This window comes from Patagioenas fasciata, chromosome 3, assembly GCF_037038585.1.
Source record: "Patagioenas fasciata isolate bPatFas1 chromosome 3, bPatFas1.hap1, whole genome shotgun sequence".
NCBI classification, from domain to species: Eukaryota; Metazoa; Chordata; class Aves; order Columbiformes; family Columbidae; genus Patagioenas; species Patagioenas fasciata.
Genome location: NC_092522.1, coordinates 79,373,472 through 79,388,607, shown reverse-complemented (window position 1 = coordinate 79,388,607; position 15,136 = coordinate 79,373,472). Strand labels below are relative to the sequence as shown.

The window sequence follows — 15,136 nt, the reverse complement described above, 5'->3', positions numbered from 1 at the left end:
GTTGTGGTTGCAAACAATATCTAAAGATTTAAATAGAATATAATGTTTTGTTCTACAAACATTTTTTTTTTTAATAGTGGAACTTCACATCGTAATTTCTTCTAAATTAAACCTTATCACATGCAAATAAAAATATAGCCTCTTTTACTCTCCCATTGTTACAATTCTCCTCCCTTTTTTTTTCTTTCTTTTTGGACTACCAGTTTGATTTCTAGGGTATATTTACTGAATAAGAGAATACTAGTCTAGGAGAAAAATAGAGATTGAAAAATGTGGCTTTTGAAAAGTCTGACAAACTTGAACAAACTAAAATTGTAATTGTTTAGCAACCAGAATTTAGATAAAAAAAGAACATCAAGATCTGTTTACTTTTTTGGATTTCGTCTAGAGAAACTTGTGATTTTAGGAGGCTCATTAGTGGTAATTCTGGCTATTCCCCTTCCCTCTACTCCGGGGGAATTTTGATTGTTTCACTTCTGGAAATGCTGAGGATAATGTTTTTCCTTTGGCTTGTAAGACTTAATTTTTATCAGATAAATTTCTAACTCTTGGACCTGAAAAAGAAAAACACTTTCCAAATGTGGAAAAGGTATAGGCAGTTTGGGAGGGCTTTTTTTTTCTTAAGCAGCCACCCAGTGAAGCAGCAGCTCACCCTGCTTGTTGCTGGCTGTTGTTGGGAGCTTCGCACCCAGCTGGCAGACTGAAGAAACTTGTCGGGTTCCTGATGCGGCTGGGTGGGGAAGCCTCAGCTGCTGCAGAGACAAAAGGTGGAGTCACCTGCAGATGGAAAGAGTAGGTAACCAAGGGAAGAATCATAAGGAGTAGTAGAGGTTTGTCTTCCCACCTCTTTCCAACCAGGTGCTGAGAAGGTGTGGGAAGGAAGCAGTGGAGTAGGACCAGGAGAGAAGACACACGCCTGCCGTCTGCCTGCAGGAAGCACTCATCAGCTGCCAGGTTTTCATGGGAGACAACCAGGTCCCGCCTATGTTCTCAAGCACTGACAAATAATGGAGTAAGCCTATGTGAGGTGGTCCCCAAGAGATGCTAATGGAGCGGCTTTACCGCATTTTACTTGGGAAGGATCTAAAATAGTTTGAGCCCAACACTAGAACTGTTGTAGTTAAAACTGTGTTGGATTAATCACAGTGCTTCTAAGGGTTGGCTTTAAACTTGCCTTTGTAATGTCTCTTGTTCTAAGCCACAGACACCAAAGCCAACCCTAGAGTATGCTGGATTTGCCTATGCCCAAACTAACCTCTTATTCAGAAATTCAAGTGCAGAATCAATAATCTTGACCTTTCCTGGAAATGCTGGTATTTATGAACAGTAGAGCTTAACTCTGATCCAATTCCCTGTTGCATCATTTTTAATCAACAAAATGTATTTTTAGAGGTAAAACCTGAATTTTTTTAAGAATACCAGGTAGGAATTTGAACTTTCATCCAACTATACAATAGTAATACAGTGATATTTAAATGCTGTTGTAGTTAAATCTCTTTAGCAGCTAACATTTAGTAGTTTGAGTGCACAGTAGGATAATGCAACATGTCTGTAATAGCAGGAAAACATACATCTCCTTTTTTTTTTCAGAAGTATTAATGTATCTATTTTCTGGACAGACACGTATTGTTTAGTTTAATGTTTATATACTAATAAGTTCTGTTCAGAGCCTAAAATAAACACACCTAAGAATATAAAGGTATTTCATTAAAACATTTTCTCTTAGAAGTTTCTCTTGCTTAATGGTGAGTATTAGGCAATACTGATGTAATTGTGGGATTAAATGCAAAGAGTTTGCAGGACTATTCCACTTGATTTAATTTTTGCCCACTGCACTCCAGGGAACCAGTGGGTCTTGAGTAATTCCTATCTTCTCTGTACTGGCTTTATAAAGTTTATTCTGATTAATAATAAGGCAATTCTCTGTAATAACTATACTAATAATTAGTTTGAGGAATTCTGGGAACCTTAGGTGAACACTGTTATTTAGAACAAATGCTAAATTATAACATTGTAATTCAAATGTAAAACGAGATGTCCAGCCATTTTTATAAAGTCAGGATAAGGCATTCTAGTAATAATAGTTCCTTGTACTTAGTACACTTCATCTGTATGTGATGGAAAACCTGTACATCAAAGAAGTTATCAAGGGGTATAAATACGTTACACATTTTACAAAAGGGCTCTTTGAAGCATATAGACTATCAAGCCCAAATTTTCCAAAGCAGCTGCTATCTTGGATGCCTTTATACTGGGGATTGACTTGAGATACATTTCAGTTGAAAGGTTCTGTTTGTTTGAAGATACCAAATGGTACCCTGGAATAATTTCTAACAGAAGTTACATTGCGTGATTTTTATCTATTTAATGAGAACTTCCATAGAGGTTCTATTAATTTCATATTTAAATACACTTTGGTTAAATATTGTCTTTTTCCATCCTGTTGAATGGTTTTCAGAATCATAAACATACAGTAATTTTTTCCTGTTTCGGGATTGTCACATCTGCTTCCTAAAACAAGCATGTCAAACATGCAGTTCACTTTGTTGTTAGGTTTATGAAATTTGGCTTGGGTCAGACTAGCAGTCCAATTTGCAGCTTGTTTACTGCCTTCATTCTTTTGCAGTTTTACAGTCTTGCATTAACAGCACAGGGTTGAGAAGGATGGCTTTCTGCCTCTTGCCCTGTGTGCCTGTGACAGCTTACCTTCTGCTGTGCCTGACCTGGGGAAAATCCTCGTGTTGCTGGCAAAAGGCTTTTAGTTTTCCACTTACAGTTTCAGACAATCTGCTTTGCCCAACAAAAAGAACCCCAGTTTTCCAAATTCCAAATGACATAACAAGTTAGTTTTAGGTACCTAGAGCTAGAGCTGCTGAAGGACTAAAACACTTGAGTGCTAAAGTTAGATAAACTAACTCCTAGGCATATTTTCCTGAGACCAAATTAAAACTTCAGGGAAGGACCTAGGTTTCCTAACTAGAGGAAGCAGAGTGAGACAATCTATATCCTTCATCTGCTGAGCACTTAGAGCTACCTAACAAGTAAGACTGGGCACAGGAACTTATTAGAAATCCTGCCTTGCTCTTGAGCTACCTGCAGAATCATGTAGAGGTGCCCCAGTGAGCCCAGGAGCCAGCCCAGTTAGCCAGCACAAAGCAGCCACATCAGTACCGTGTTTGGAAAAGGCTAATAATATATGTGGCTCCTTAGGATTATTTCCTCTTTGTCCCATAATAATTTAATGTCAAATGTATAAACAGTCTTGAGGAGACAGATTTGAGTATCTGGAATGAGATCCACATATTACAATGAGTCTGACAGTTTTAATACAATTTCCACAGTCTGATTTCAAAGGTGTTTTCAGTCTACATAGTTTTTCTTCTGGGAATATATATCAGTTTTACTGTATCTAAGTGCTTAGCAAAGAAATCAATTCAGATCACTACTTAAAATCCTTTTTATTAGATGAGAACAACGCAGAATGGAAAACGCAACGAGTTGTCACCTGTGCATTTTTAGCTGACCTAACCAGCAGGTTTTGTTTGACTGTAAGCTTAGTAGTATTAATGAAAACTATCAGTTTTTGCCATAGTACCTGATTTTGGGTTGCTATGGGACTTTACTGATGCTTTTATGAAATTCTTGCATGTGCGTTGAAATGCTGCAAGATTTTTCCAAAAGTCATGTACTTTCAACACCGTGGAGCTCTTGTTGACAGCAACAATTTTGTGTGAAAGCAAGGGGAAGAGATCAAGATTGATGGTGCCTAAGAAAGAGCTGGTTTCCAGAGATTTACAGCTTCATCTGCCGTACAGACACTCTCAGATTTGCAGCAAGATAATCGTATTTCCTCTCTCTAGTAATTATACATAAATACTGAATCTAAAAGGAATTGGAAAGTGTCACGGTCAGCTGTAAATCTAAATTAGACAACTTAATGTTAAATCTATACTTATCAATAAACACCATTCAGAGTTAGAGGCAGGACACTATGCTCTCACAAAACAGAAGAAACACCTACAAACCTAGAAGAAAGAGACCTAACAAATGCAAAACTACTTACGTAACAGATTCTTCATCATTCTGAATTGCATTCAGGATTGAGAAAAAAAAGGAGTTACATTTATTAGTTGTGGCTCCTGGTTAGGGAAACCTAAAAGACTTCCAAGCCCCTCTCTTCCTCTCCCAAATGCTTTTCCTCTCCCAAATGCTTTTGCCATTTATCCTCTGTTGCTCAACAGAAAAAGTACTTTCAAGTTCCTGTCTCTTAGAACAAAACACAGATAATATATGTTTATTTTCACTCTTTACTTCAAAAGAATCTTTACACTGAGTAGATTATCTAATGATACAGTTCTGATCCAGCAGCAAGACTCGAAATCCTGAGAGCAAAGATATGAGGCTAACTAATATCAAACTTCCTCGCTTTCTCTTACATTGAAACACAGTTACAAGTACAATAATCTACATTAATGCTATTTTTGCATATAATTTTATATCTGGAAGTCTTCCAAGTTCAGAAAAGTTTAAATATTCTCTCAGTTCTTCAGTGTTGAATAGTCCCTGTTCATACTTTTGGTGCTGCTTCTTTTCTGCTTTTTTGAGTCTCTTTTATAGTCTCATTTTACCACAATTCGCTAGAAAAAATACAGATTTAATACACGAACTCAGGAAGGTGAAGAACCAAGGATGCCTGTATAAATCAGTCTCTTACTGAATAAAGGCACATGTAATTTTTTCTTTAGCCATCTTAAATGTGGATCAGCAAACAGTAATCGAGTTTGTGAGAACCAACGTGTGTGGTATATTTTTTCCTCCTGTTGCATATCTGCGTTCTAGTATTGCATGTTAATTAATGCGCGCAAGGCATCTGCCCAACACTGACTTCACAGTTCTTTGCAACAGGTTCTCTCCTTCTGTGGAGGCGCTTACTGAAGGGCTTGCTGCCACCCTTCTGCAGCTCTTTCTCCCATCCTCTAATTGAGTCCCTTTCATAGTTGTAATTTGTCTGCCAAATGACTTATCAGTTGGAAAGGCTCAAGTCAGATACTACTTCCTTTTTTGCTTGTTTTTAACTGAGTGCTGCCAGAAGAAAGAAGGGGTTAAAGTGTGGGAGGATTGCTAAGAAAAAGGGTTTGGTTAATGACACACAGGACTGCATCTCACACACCATAGTTTGTTTATTCTTCTGTAAACAGCAAAAAGAATTATCATCATCATGGTAAGGCAAACAGCACTCTTTTTTTTTTCCCCCTCTTTAAATCCCACCAGAAATCTTTACGTTAATACAAGATTAATTTTTTAAAAATCATAAAATCAACTGATCTCCGTTAGTTTTACAGAGTGTCTCTTTAACTGACAGATTCTACTGTTGACAGAAGGGGAGGGGGTAAAGATTTTAGTATATGGAAATAACTAGCTCTGGGGAAAAGGAGATGTGAGCAGGCATGCCTTTTCTGACATGCCTGCTCTTTATATCAGCCTCCTTTCCTAAATACACATGCAAGGATCTGTTCAATTTTTATTTATGCTTCTTTGTCTTTCCTGAGCTTTTTTGAAATATTTATTTTAATTGATTTCGCATTATATGCTTCTTTCGGTTTTGCTGATACATCCAATATCTCAATCTCCGTGTTTGACACCTAAGAAATAATATGGGATTTATGCTTACATCTATGCTTCTTGAACTATTTCCTTTCAAAAAATCAATTAAACATGCAGGCTCAGTATTCTCATTAGTATATATGCTGTTGCAAAATGGTGAATTTTCAGTGTACATTTGAGCTGAAAATTTAGTTTTATATTGAAAAAATAAATTGGAAGCAGACAGGTCCTGTTCTCTTGAAGACATGAACTGCTTTGCTAAAACATACTGATTTAGTATAAAACATAGTTTGTAGAAAAATATTAAGAAAACTTATGTTTGTTTCACATCAACCTGCTCAACAGTGTCACATTTGTTCCCTGTATACAGAGCTCAGGTGAAACTGTTTAAAATGAAGCTATTGCTATTTATATCCTCTGTAAAATGTAACAGCCAAAGACCTGGAAGAGGCAGGGAGTGAATTCTGTGCTAGAGTGGACTTGTTGAATTTAAAGTGTATTGCTTTCTTTGCCTCTGAAGAGGACACTGTCAACCTGGAACCTGATATATTTAAAAGAAATGCTAAAAAAAGTTTAATGTGTATTTGCCAAACTCATGGTATTTGGAAGGAGGCAGTGTGTGGGTTCAAAAAACATAAGTTGTACTTTTCGTAATAGAAACCCTCTTTTGTGGCTTTGTGAAGGGTCAGCATAAATGAAGAAAAATTATTATAGTGAATTGAAGTAATTCAAATCTAGTTGACTGATGGCAAGGTAACTGGTTAAGTTTAGAAATTGTTTAGGTTAAGTTGAAATAGAATTGTTTTTTTCCCTTCAATGAATCACCAAAAAAAAAAAAGTTTCAGGTCAAATGTTTTATTAATTATATTTTTCCCATGCTTTTTAAATAAGAGCACAAGCAAAACTAGCAAACTTTTATTTCTGTCTACAACTCTCTCTCTCTGCCGATAGTTAGGGCACTCACCTGTGGGAGAGCTGCATGAATTCTTCTCTCTGTAGAACTTGGAACAGAGACTCGAATGGGTCTTGTGCTGCTCAGACTTTTCTCTCTTAGCTTTTATTTGTACATCCTTCCTTCTAGTTCTCTTACTAACATTTTTAGAGCACGTTGTGCCAGAAATCCTCCAGCCAAATTTTCAGCCTAACAAAGCCTGGCACTTCCAGTGTTGAATATTTGAGCCTCAGCTGCTGCAGAGCCTGAAGAGTAGTATATTTATTTAAATGTTTCTGGCTAATGCACTTTTTGGGGTATCACGTGACTGCTAGAACTCTGAGGCTTTCTGTTTCTCATGGTTGTGAGAACTACAATACTGTGATTTAAAGATAAACAAAGTTCCTGGTGTTCCAGTATGAATTTAGAAGGGTTCTACATTATTAGAATTGTTCAAGATAGAAAGGTCTCATAGGTTTTCATGTTACTTGAAATCCAGTTATTTAAGACCTTTTAGTGAATTACAAAGCTCAAACTTCTCTTCACTAAATAGTTTACTGCTTTTTTCCCCCCTCTGAAGGTGAACATATGCTAGCAAATAAATGTTTCCATTACAGAACTGCCCACATTAGATATTAGTGCCTGTTAATTACCACGGAATTGCTAATGACTAGTAAAAATACTAGTGTTTTCTATAATGTCTGCTCTAAGAAGTGTTTTCAGTCATGTTCAACTGACTCAGATGAACTAATCTAAGAAAATAACATCCAATTGATCCCTTGAGAGACAGCCTGAAGTTCTGATTCAACACATCACAGTAACTTATGCTTTCTCTCCACTGGAGACCAGCAAAGCACATGTTTAATTACGTTGTTAAATTAGGGGTTTGGCTGTGGCAACTTACATTAACTAATGAGAAAAAAAAAAACAGCCAAAAACAGAGGAAATATTTTAATGCTCACATAAAGAGGTATGAATATAAATACAAACAAGATTTACATTTCTTGGTTAAGAAGGCGGCGTTTTGCTTTCAGATTAGAACACCGTTTTAAAGATTCTTGCACTGTGCTTGAAACGGCATCCTCCATGCTGTCCGAGCAATGGGTAGGCAAGTCCTCCGGCTTGTTTAGTTGCCAACGCCTTTGATCAGGGATTTCTGAAACAGCTTATGTCTCGAGGGTAAGAATGCTTGAGCAGAAACGCTGAAGGAGCCCGATGTGCAGAGCAAGGATACTCCTTGCCTTCTGAAAAACAAACATTTCAGAGCTGTGCTCTTGAAATCGAGTGTTCCTGTGCTGCGCTCTGTCAGGCTGGGCCCCACTTTGGGACCTCTTGAGAAGCTCGGTCTCTGTGCCCTATTGCACTGGCAATACTGGCTCACCTACATTTATCTGAGTTAAAATACAAGCTCTTCAGGGCAAGCACCCGGCCTTTTATGTGTTTTGAAAGAGCTGTATATAATTAAGGTACTTTGTATGAAGAAATTACTTCAAAACAGTTTACATAGGGCAGCTATTTCAAGATCAAGAAAAAATCTTTAGCCTTGTTGCCTGAGGAAACAAGACTTATGTGACTGGACTGGCTGGCTGTCCCTCCTCCCTTCAATCCAACACCTTTTAACTTGTTGGACAGTTTAAACTACATTCTAAAGGGGAAGACGTCTCAAAGATAATTAAGTTCCCATAGACTTTATGAAAATCAGCTGCTGGGAAGAGAAAAATCCAGATCCACAGTTCAAGTAACTATTTTTTTTTTCCAAGTGTAATCTTGCAAACCTAAAACTTGACTGCAAGTGTAATAATGATGGTCAGGTTGATAATGTAATCTCAACTAATTTAAAGGACTGACAGCTATTTTACATCCAAATATTAACATGCAGACCAACACCATAATGAAGTTAAATTTCCCCTATTTTGGTGTTTTACCAGTTTTTAATATGAACAATATATGCATCCTCCTCACACTTGTAGTTTTTATGAATTTTCAGATAAATTAGAGTTACTCATTCCCTATTGGCTTAAATGTTGCTGAAAATTTCATATTTTTACTTCTTTTTTAAGCTAGCAATGTTCACTACTATCTCTTTATCCTTTCTCTATAATTAATTAGTACTGGCAATACATACATAGAATCAAGAAATTAGGTAGTAATTGGGCTGCATTACTCATGATTGTTGCATCTGATAGGGAAATTTATAGTTGCTTTTGTTATCACTAAAGCACTTAGTAACTGTCTGAGCAGTATGAACTCAACGCAGCCCTCAATGTTGCTCTTTATTTCATCGAGTGTTTTGGTTCCGGTTGAAAGAAGTTGGCGAAGGGAGGGAAAAGACAGATTTTTCTCATTTGCAGATTATTTCAGTATCTCTGAAAAAAAAACACAAAACCAAACCGCAAACCAAACACCACCCCCCCCCCCCAAAAAAAAAAAAAAAAGCAGACAAATAACCAGACCAAAACAACCAAGAAGAATCAACAAAACAAATAAAAAACCCCCAACAATTTAGGGTCATGATTATAGATGTGCCTATTTGAAAGCCACTGGGGGAAGATCACTATGTGTGTGGACACAGGACTTCATTGGTGGTATTCGCTCATCAGTTGTGTAACAGATGTAAGAAAGGCAGGGAAAGACAAGGGTTCTGGTGGATTTTGGTTTGATTGTGGCACAAGTTAACTCTGCATTTTCCTCAGTTCAGATTTTCTGTATTTTTGACGTTTGGGCAAGCTTTGCTGCTGCACACCGTTTCTCAGGCAGTAAGCAGCCTCTGTGGGGCTCTTCCAGAGCTGCTGAGACCATATTTCTCAACTCACGTTTGGTGGACTTACAGAACAGAGGCCAAGTATTAGTCTGCTGATGAAGCAAAAATAACTTAATACTTTTTCACCCGGAGGAAGAAGCGACCGTGTAGAAAAGGCCCTTATTTTTCTTCAACAGCCAGAGGGTCAGACAGGCCGCGGGCCGGGCCGCCCGTCCAGCCGCGGGCAGGCTGACCTGGTGTCTCTCCCGCCCCCGCGCAGAGTTCTCGAACGCACCCGAGTGAGACCTGCGTGGTCCTTCCTGTCGAAGCTGTTCCACTTCATATAAGTAATTAAGCGTTAATTAGAAGAGGACTTAGTTTAGCATTCATTAAACGTTAAATACTAATTGAATGCCCGGGGAGAGCGCCGGCACCATTAGGCCGCGAAGCCATTCTCACGCCGCCCCGGCCGGTGACGGGGCAGGCGGGCCGGGGGGAACCGCCCCGCTCCCCTGCAGCCGGGGCCCGGGCGGGCTGGCGGCGCGCCAGGGGCAGGCCGAGGCGGCGGGCACAGACGGCAGCCAGCCGCGGCCGCCGGCCCCGCTGTTGCGAGGTGGAAAATGCGGGTTCATCTCCCCGCAGGGCTTTGAACCGACATCTCCCATACGGGCCCCAGCCGCCGGGCGGTGCCAGCCCCAGCCTGCCTATCTGGGCAGGCCCTGCCGCGGGGCCGGGGAGAGCGACGCCTACTCCCGGGCGCTTGCTGGGGCTCGGCACCCCCGCGCGGCCGGGGGAGGCCGGGGCCAGGGGAGGCTGGGCTGACCGTCCCACGCACACGGCACCCCCGAGTCCCGGAGCCGTCGGGAAGACCGCGCCTGCTGGCCGCCGGTGCGTGCACTGCGCATGGGGCGACCGGAGGCAAACCGGTGCCCGTGGGCCGCGCCGCCCCTTCCCCTAGCCCTGGCGAAGGGAGCCAGTGCTGGTCCTCTCCTGGTCCAGGCGCTGCTTCGCGCCGGGCAGCCCTCACTGCAGCCAGGCGGCGTGCCTGCCCGCCTTCAGTCTTTGGCGCTTCTCCCTCAACATCAAAAGTTCGCCGGTTTTGCCCGCGGCGGCGTTTTGCCCTCAATAACTAGGAAGCCGCCGCAGCGCGGGCTGCTGAGGCACGTCCGGGATGCGGCACCCACTCGCGCTCCGTTGCCCCCTCGACGGCCTCGCCTGTGACCGACGGCGCCCTCTTTCCCGCGCTTTCCGCTGCCCATCAGCCTTCGCCTCCCACCCTCCCCGGCCGGGGGAAGTGGCGCGGCCAGGTAGACCCGCTGCCCGCAGCCGGGGCGGTGGCTCGGGGCGGGACGGGGCGCGCTGCAGGGGCGGGCGGAGGCGGAGCGCCCAGACAGCTGGCGCCGGGGCAGCCGGGCGGGTAGCGGCGCGGTGCGTGTGGGGCAGCGCCGCGCGGGGACCGCCGGACCTCCCCGGGCCGGGCGGTGAGTGTCGGGGCCGTTGGCGGGGCCCCGGACGGGAAGGCGAGGCGACGAGGCGCCCGCACCTGCGGAGCTGGGCGAGGATGCGGTGCGGGTCAAGTCCGCCGCGGTTCTTTCCGCCCGCTCGTCCCGTTCAGGGCTGGGGAAGGACGGCGGCAGCTTGCGGGGGCGGGCGAGGAGGTAAAGCGCGGGCCGCGCAGGGTCGCGGGTGCTGAGGTGGTTCCGGCCCGGCATCACCGGCTGGGCCCGTACTCCGTAGCCAACCCCGCGGGCAAGGAGGCGGCGGCGGGGGGGGGCCCTGCAGGCCCCGCAGTGGGGGGCGTAGGGGCTTCGGCGCCGCCTGGCCTGGCGTTCGGCCGGGGTAGAAACTCCTGGACTCTGGGCAGGCGGTCGCGGCGTCTGCAGAAAAAAAAAACAACCAGAAAACAAGTTTTAAACGTGCTGTCCTCGGGAGGTCGGGTCCGACGGAGTAGGAAATACTGGCGGTGTTTTGAAATGGACATCTCAAAACAAGTATTCATCGTACCGGCATGTAAAAAGTGCTAATGTATTAAAATGCAAATATGTATGTATACTTGCAACGCTGTTGCATGTTTCCTGTTTACCATGTTAATTAGAAGTTATACGAGAAAACTTCACCAGGAGTAATCCAGGACAGTGTTTGACCCAGTAATGCGCATTGACTGATGCAGTGGCTTTTACAGTTCTTGGTTTTCTATCCCAAAACACAAGCCAAGTATTTATTTGACTTCATTAATGAGAAATGTATGAATTGTAATGCAACTTACACCTTTGAAACTATTCTCTGCCAGCACAAGTGTCAAAACTTATTTAGCCAATGTGGAGAAAGTAAGTTAAACTCCCCACTCTTGTTTTTGTAAGGAAGATTTTGACCAAGCAAGTTGTCCCCAGTCTTTTGGGTGACGTGAACTAATTGTGCAAAAGTTTGAGATTTGGGACATGATGTTGGTATTGTAAGGCAAGATGAGCGTACTTGAAAACAAACACAGGCAAAAACATACAGAAAGAACTTCGGATTTTAATTGTTTTTTGAGGGTTTTCTTTTTGTCGTTCTTTTTTGAGAGCTAGTGTTGTTCAGTAAGTTGTTTTGTTCTCATTCACTGTGTCCTTTTAATTTATAGGTGATGCTAATACAAACAAATGTATTGTAGAGACAATTTTGACACTAACCAAATGTTTGTTTGTTTTTATAGTCCACCTCACAATTTCCAGATTCTTCCAGAGAAGAGAATAAAAAGAAACCAGTTTTGGAAAGACTTGGAAATTTTTTTGGTACAGGGAAAAGGAAAACTGTCAAAAGTTCACTAGAACACACTTCACATGAGAAAAGGGAGAGGTCGATTTCACCTCACAGAGTGCAGCCGGTATACTGTAGGCACCTAAAGGAAGTATGTGAAGCTCCTCAAGTACAGAAGCAAGTGAGAAACGTGAGTGCTGTTTCTGAGACACAGGAATATAATTTCAGTAGGGAAGCAGGACTGCCGTATCACGATACCGTTTCAGAATGGAGTAGTAGGGGAGCCTCTTCTGACAGTGGGTGGTCAGCAGATTGGAGTGGCAGCAGTGAAACCATTAAAAACGCTTTCTGTGAGGGTAACCTGAATGTGGAAACCCCAGAACTGGAGACTCAAGAATCTGTCACAGATATAGATAATTCCACAACTCCGGATTTCATTAAAAGCCTGAGAAATTTGTCTAGTGAAGACTTAGAAAAGAGTATCTTAAGCCACAAGGAGCTCGTGAACACGTGGGTGTCTGAGGAGCCTGGGCATGCAAAACCAAAGGATTTGCCATACGACTTGGAATCTGCGACGAGTGAACACACGCATTCTGCTAGAGTGTTAACAGTTGATATCTACCTAAGAAAAACAGATGAACTCCTTAATGAACCTGTAACTGTTACATCAGAAGAAAATTGTAGTGACTCGGACACAATGGATAAAAAAGCTGCTAATAAAAGATCTGGAAAAAGGAGAAAATCTCAGTCGTCTAGTGACATTCCAAATGGAGAGAGAAACCAGACTGACACTACTGCAAGAGAAGAGTCTGTTTTTGAGGATGATGTCCCTTCTGAGGTGTTTTCAGACAAGATAATAAACTCAGAAAGAAAAGTGAAGTCTGCGCAACAGACTCCTGAAAGGAATTCCTCTTCTCCAGGTAATAATCAGGACCTAAAAGTTGGATCTGCTCACAAAGGGGCATCTAAAACTGAAGCTGACAAAGGCAAACAGCAGATCTCAAACACAACCCCAGCAAGGAGAAGATCATATAAAAAGAATCAGTCAGATGCTGTCCCCATTTCCCCTACTGGTTTGAAGGGTCAAGTAAAAGATAACTCCTCAAAAAGGCAACCTTTACCATCGCCAGAGAGTAACCCAATGACAAAAAGAACTTCAGTGGAAAAGGGAGCTATACCTGTGGCTTTTGGGGAAGACAGCTTGGAGTCTCCCAAAGTTTCTTTGTCTGATAAGACAGAAGACACTGCCTTGGTGTTTGCTGAAGGCAAGAATGAGACCAAGGCAGTAAAAACTGGTAATGGTTCTGATGGAAGAGCTTTCTTGCGTACTGATGGGATTAAAAATGGAGACTTGTGTATGTCAGCTGAGAGACAGACAAATTCTGATTTAGACAGCTCAAAGCTGAAGAGTTTGGATGCTTCCAGAACAGTCATGACGAAGATTAGCCTGTAAGTAACATAAACCAGTTTACCTTATCCTTTATCTGTAATTTTGCTTGCATCTCTGTTTAGGATTCTGTAGGAATACTAGCCATGTGTCTTTTCTCTATTTAGATTCTTTTCAGTTAAGAACTGCCCTTTTTTTAAAAAAAAAAAAAAAAATTACATTTATCACCTGACAAGCATTGTAGTTTACATGTGTTAGAAAAATATTTTCCTTTTTTTGTAGGCACGGAGTTTCTTTATATGTCAATACCATTATATGGAATAAATTAACATACATAAAAGCTACTCTGTCATCACCATCAGTGCCCTCGTTGTTGCTCAGATTACTTTGGCTGTCATTGATCTTAATGTAGTTTTGCCACCTGTAACTAGCTGAGGATATGGTGGAAGACGTTCTATATGAAAATCATTGAATAAGGAATATTTTCAAATTGTTCTTTGAAACAACATAAGTTCTGCTGTTATTTTATGAAGAAACATAGGATGCAATGTAGAACTCGATACTTTTAAATCATATGATTTGAAATTTGAATACGTATAGCTGCTTTCATAAGTATGTGCAGGATGAGTCATGTAAATTTTTATGCATGTGAATAACATCAGGCATTTGGAGAATTATACAGTTTGCAGGATTTGGTTTTATACTCAAAGACTTTGTCATCTGTCAACAGAGGTGATTGGTGCTTTACTTAGGAGTATAAAGAAGTGGATGTGTTTATAACTGTAATCACTAGAATGAGTCCAGCAACTGATTTCCTGGATTTTAGTGTGTTCTCTTCTGTAGTGAATCATTTTATTACATTCATCATTTCTGTTGTTTGATTGTCACAGCAATGTACTATCCATTATTGCTTTCCTCATTCTGATACATTCATTTATAGGTGTCAGAGTACATTGAATCCTATAGGTCCACCTGAAGTACATCGAGTGTTGTCATTCAGTTGTGTTAGGGGGCTGGAAGGTTCAACATTATGGCTTAAGAAACACATATGTTTCCAGCTATGCATCCCACATGTGAGAAGCGTAGTAGCATTAGGAGCAATGTCCTGTGCATGATTTATAATACTCTACATCTGATCTACTCATTCGTAACTGAATTAAAAGCATCTAGTACTGAAAATTAAATTGTGGTGGTTTTGTACGTGGGGATGCTTTGCCATTGGGCAGTATAGATTACGAACCTGAAGTTTTCTATCTTCACAAATTCAAAGGAAAGGTAACTAACTTTCATGTTTTTTCTTTGTGTTGCAGTCATTAATGATGACAGTTTATAAATGCTTACGTAGCTAGATTTCGTTTTTCTGGGTATCTCCGTGGCTTGCTTTACAGTGAATAATCTTCTGCTGTACCCGTAAAGTAATAGACAAGTGTAGTTTCTGATAGGTTTAATGAACGAACAGCTTATTCTGTTTCACCTGATTTTCTGGGGTGTGTGGCACTCTGTGTCTTGGCCTTATCTGCTGCTATAGGAACTTTAGCCCTGGGTGGGGACCACTGTGCTGCATACAGGGTTCCTGATACATCTGAGAGCTGTCATTGCACAGCACCACACACTTTCTTTAGCCAGACAAATTGATATTATCAGATTATCTGGTATAATTTGTAGTCATTCGTCAGACCACGTGAACTATAAACCTGGATGTGGATTAAGCTGCTGTAAAATGGGAAAGGAAAAGACG

The 15,136-nt window shown here is 41.6% G+C and overlaps 2 protein-coding genes across 3 annotated transcripts in view; one reads left to right on the top strand and one right to left on the bottom strand.

Annotated features, from left to right (window-relative positions):
* CRYBG1 (crystallin beta-gamma domain containing 1) overlaps positions 1-15,136 on the top strand; it is a 95,408-nt gene that overhangs the window by 42,176 nt on the left and 38,096 nt on the right. Inside the window, exons 1-2 of one of the 2 annotated variants that reach the window (XM_065835673.2) lie at positions 10,412-10,582; positions 11,968-13,460. In XM_065835673.2, the coding sequence (XP_065691745.2) occupies positions 12,709-13,460 (752 nt within the window). In that variant the 5' untranslated portion in view covers positions 10,412-10,582; positions 11,968-12,708. Of the gene's footprint in view, positions 1-10,411; positions 10,583-11,967; positions 13,461-15,136 lie in introns of those variants that run through there. The other variant, XM_071806673.1, reaches the window with a different exon arrangement.
* The window catches only part of RTN4IP1 (reticulon 4 interacting protein 1), a 70,128-nt gene continuing 66,129 nt past the window's right edge, over positions 11,138-15,136 (bottom strand). Inside the window, exon 10 of the mRNA XM_071806674.1 lies at positions 11,138-11,152. The gene's annotated coding sequence lies outside the window, so the exon portion shown is untranslated. The remainder of the gene's footprint in view (positions 11,153-15,136) is intronic.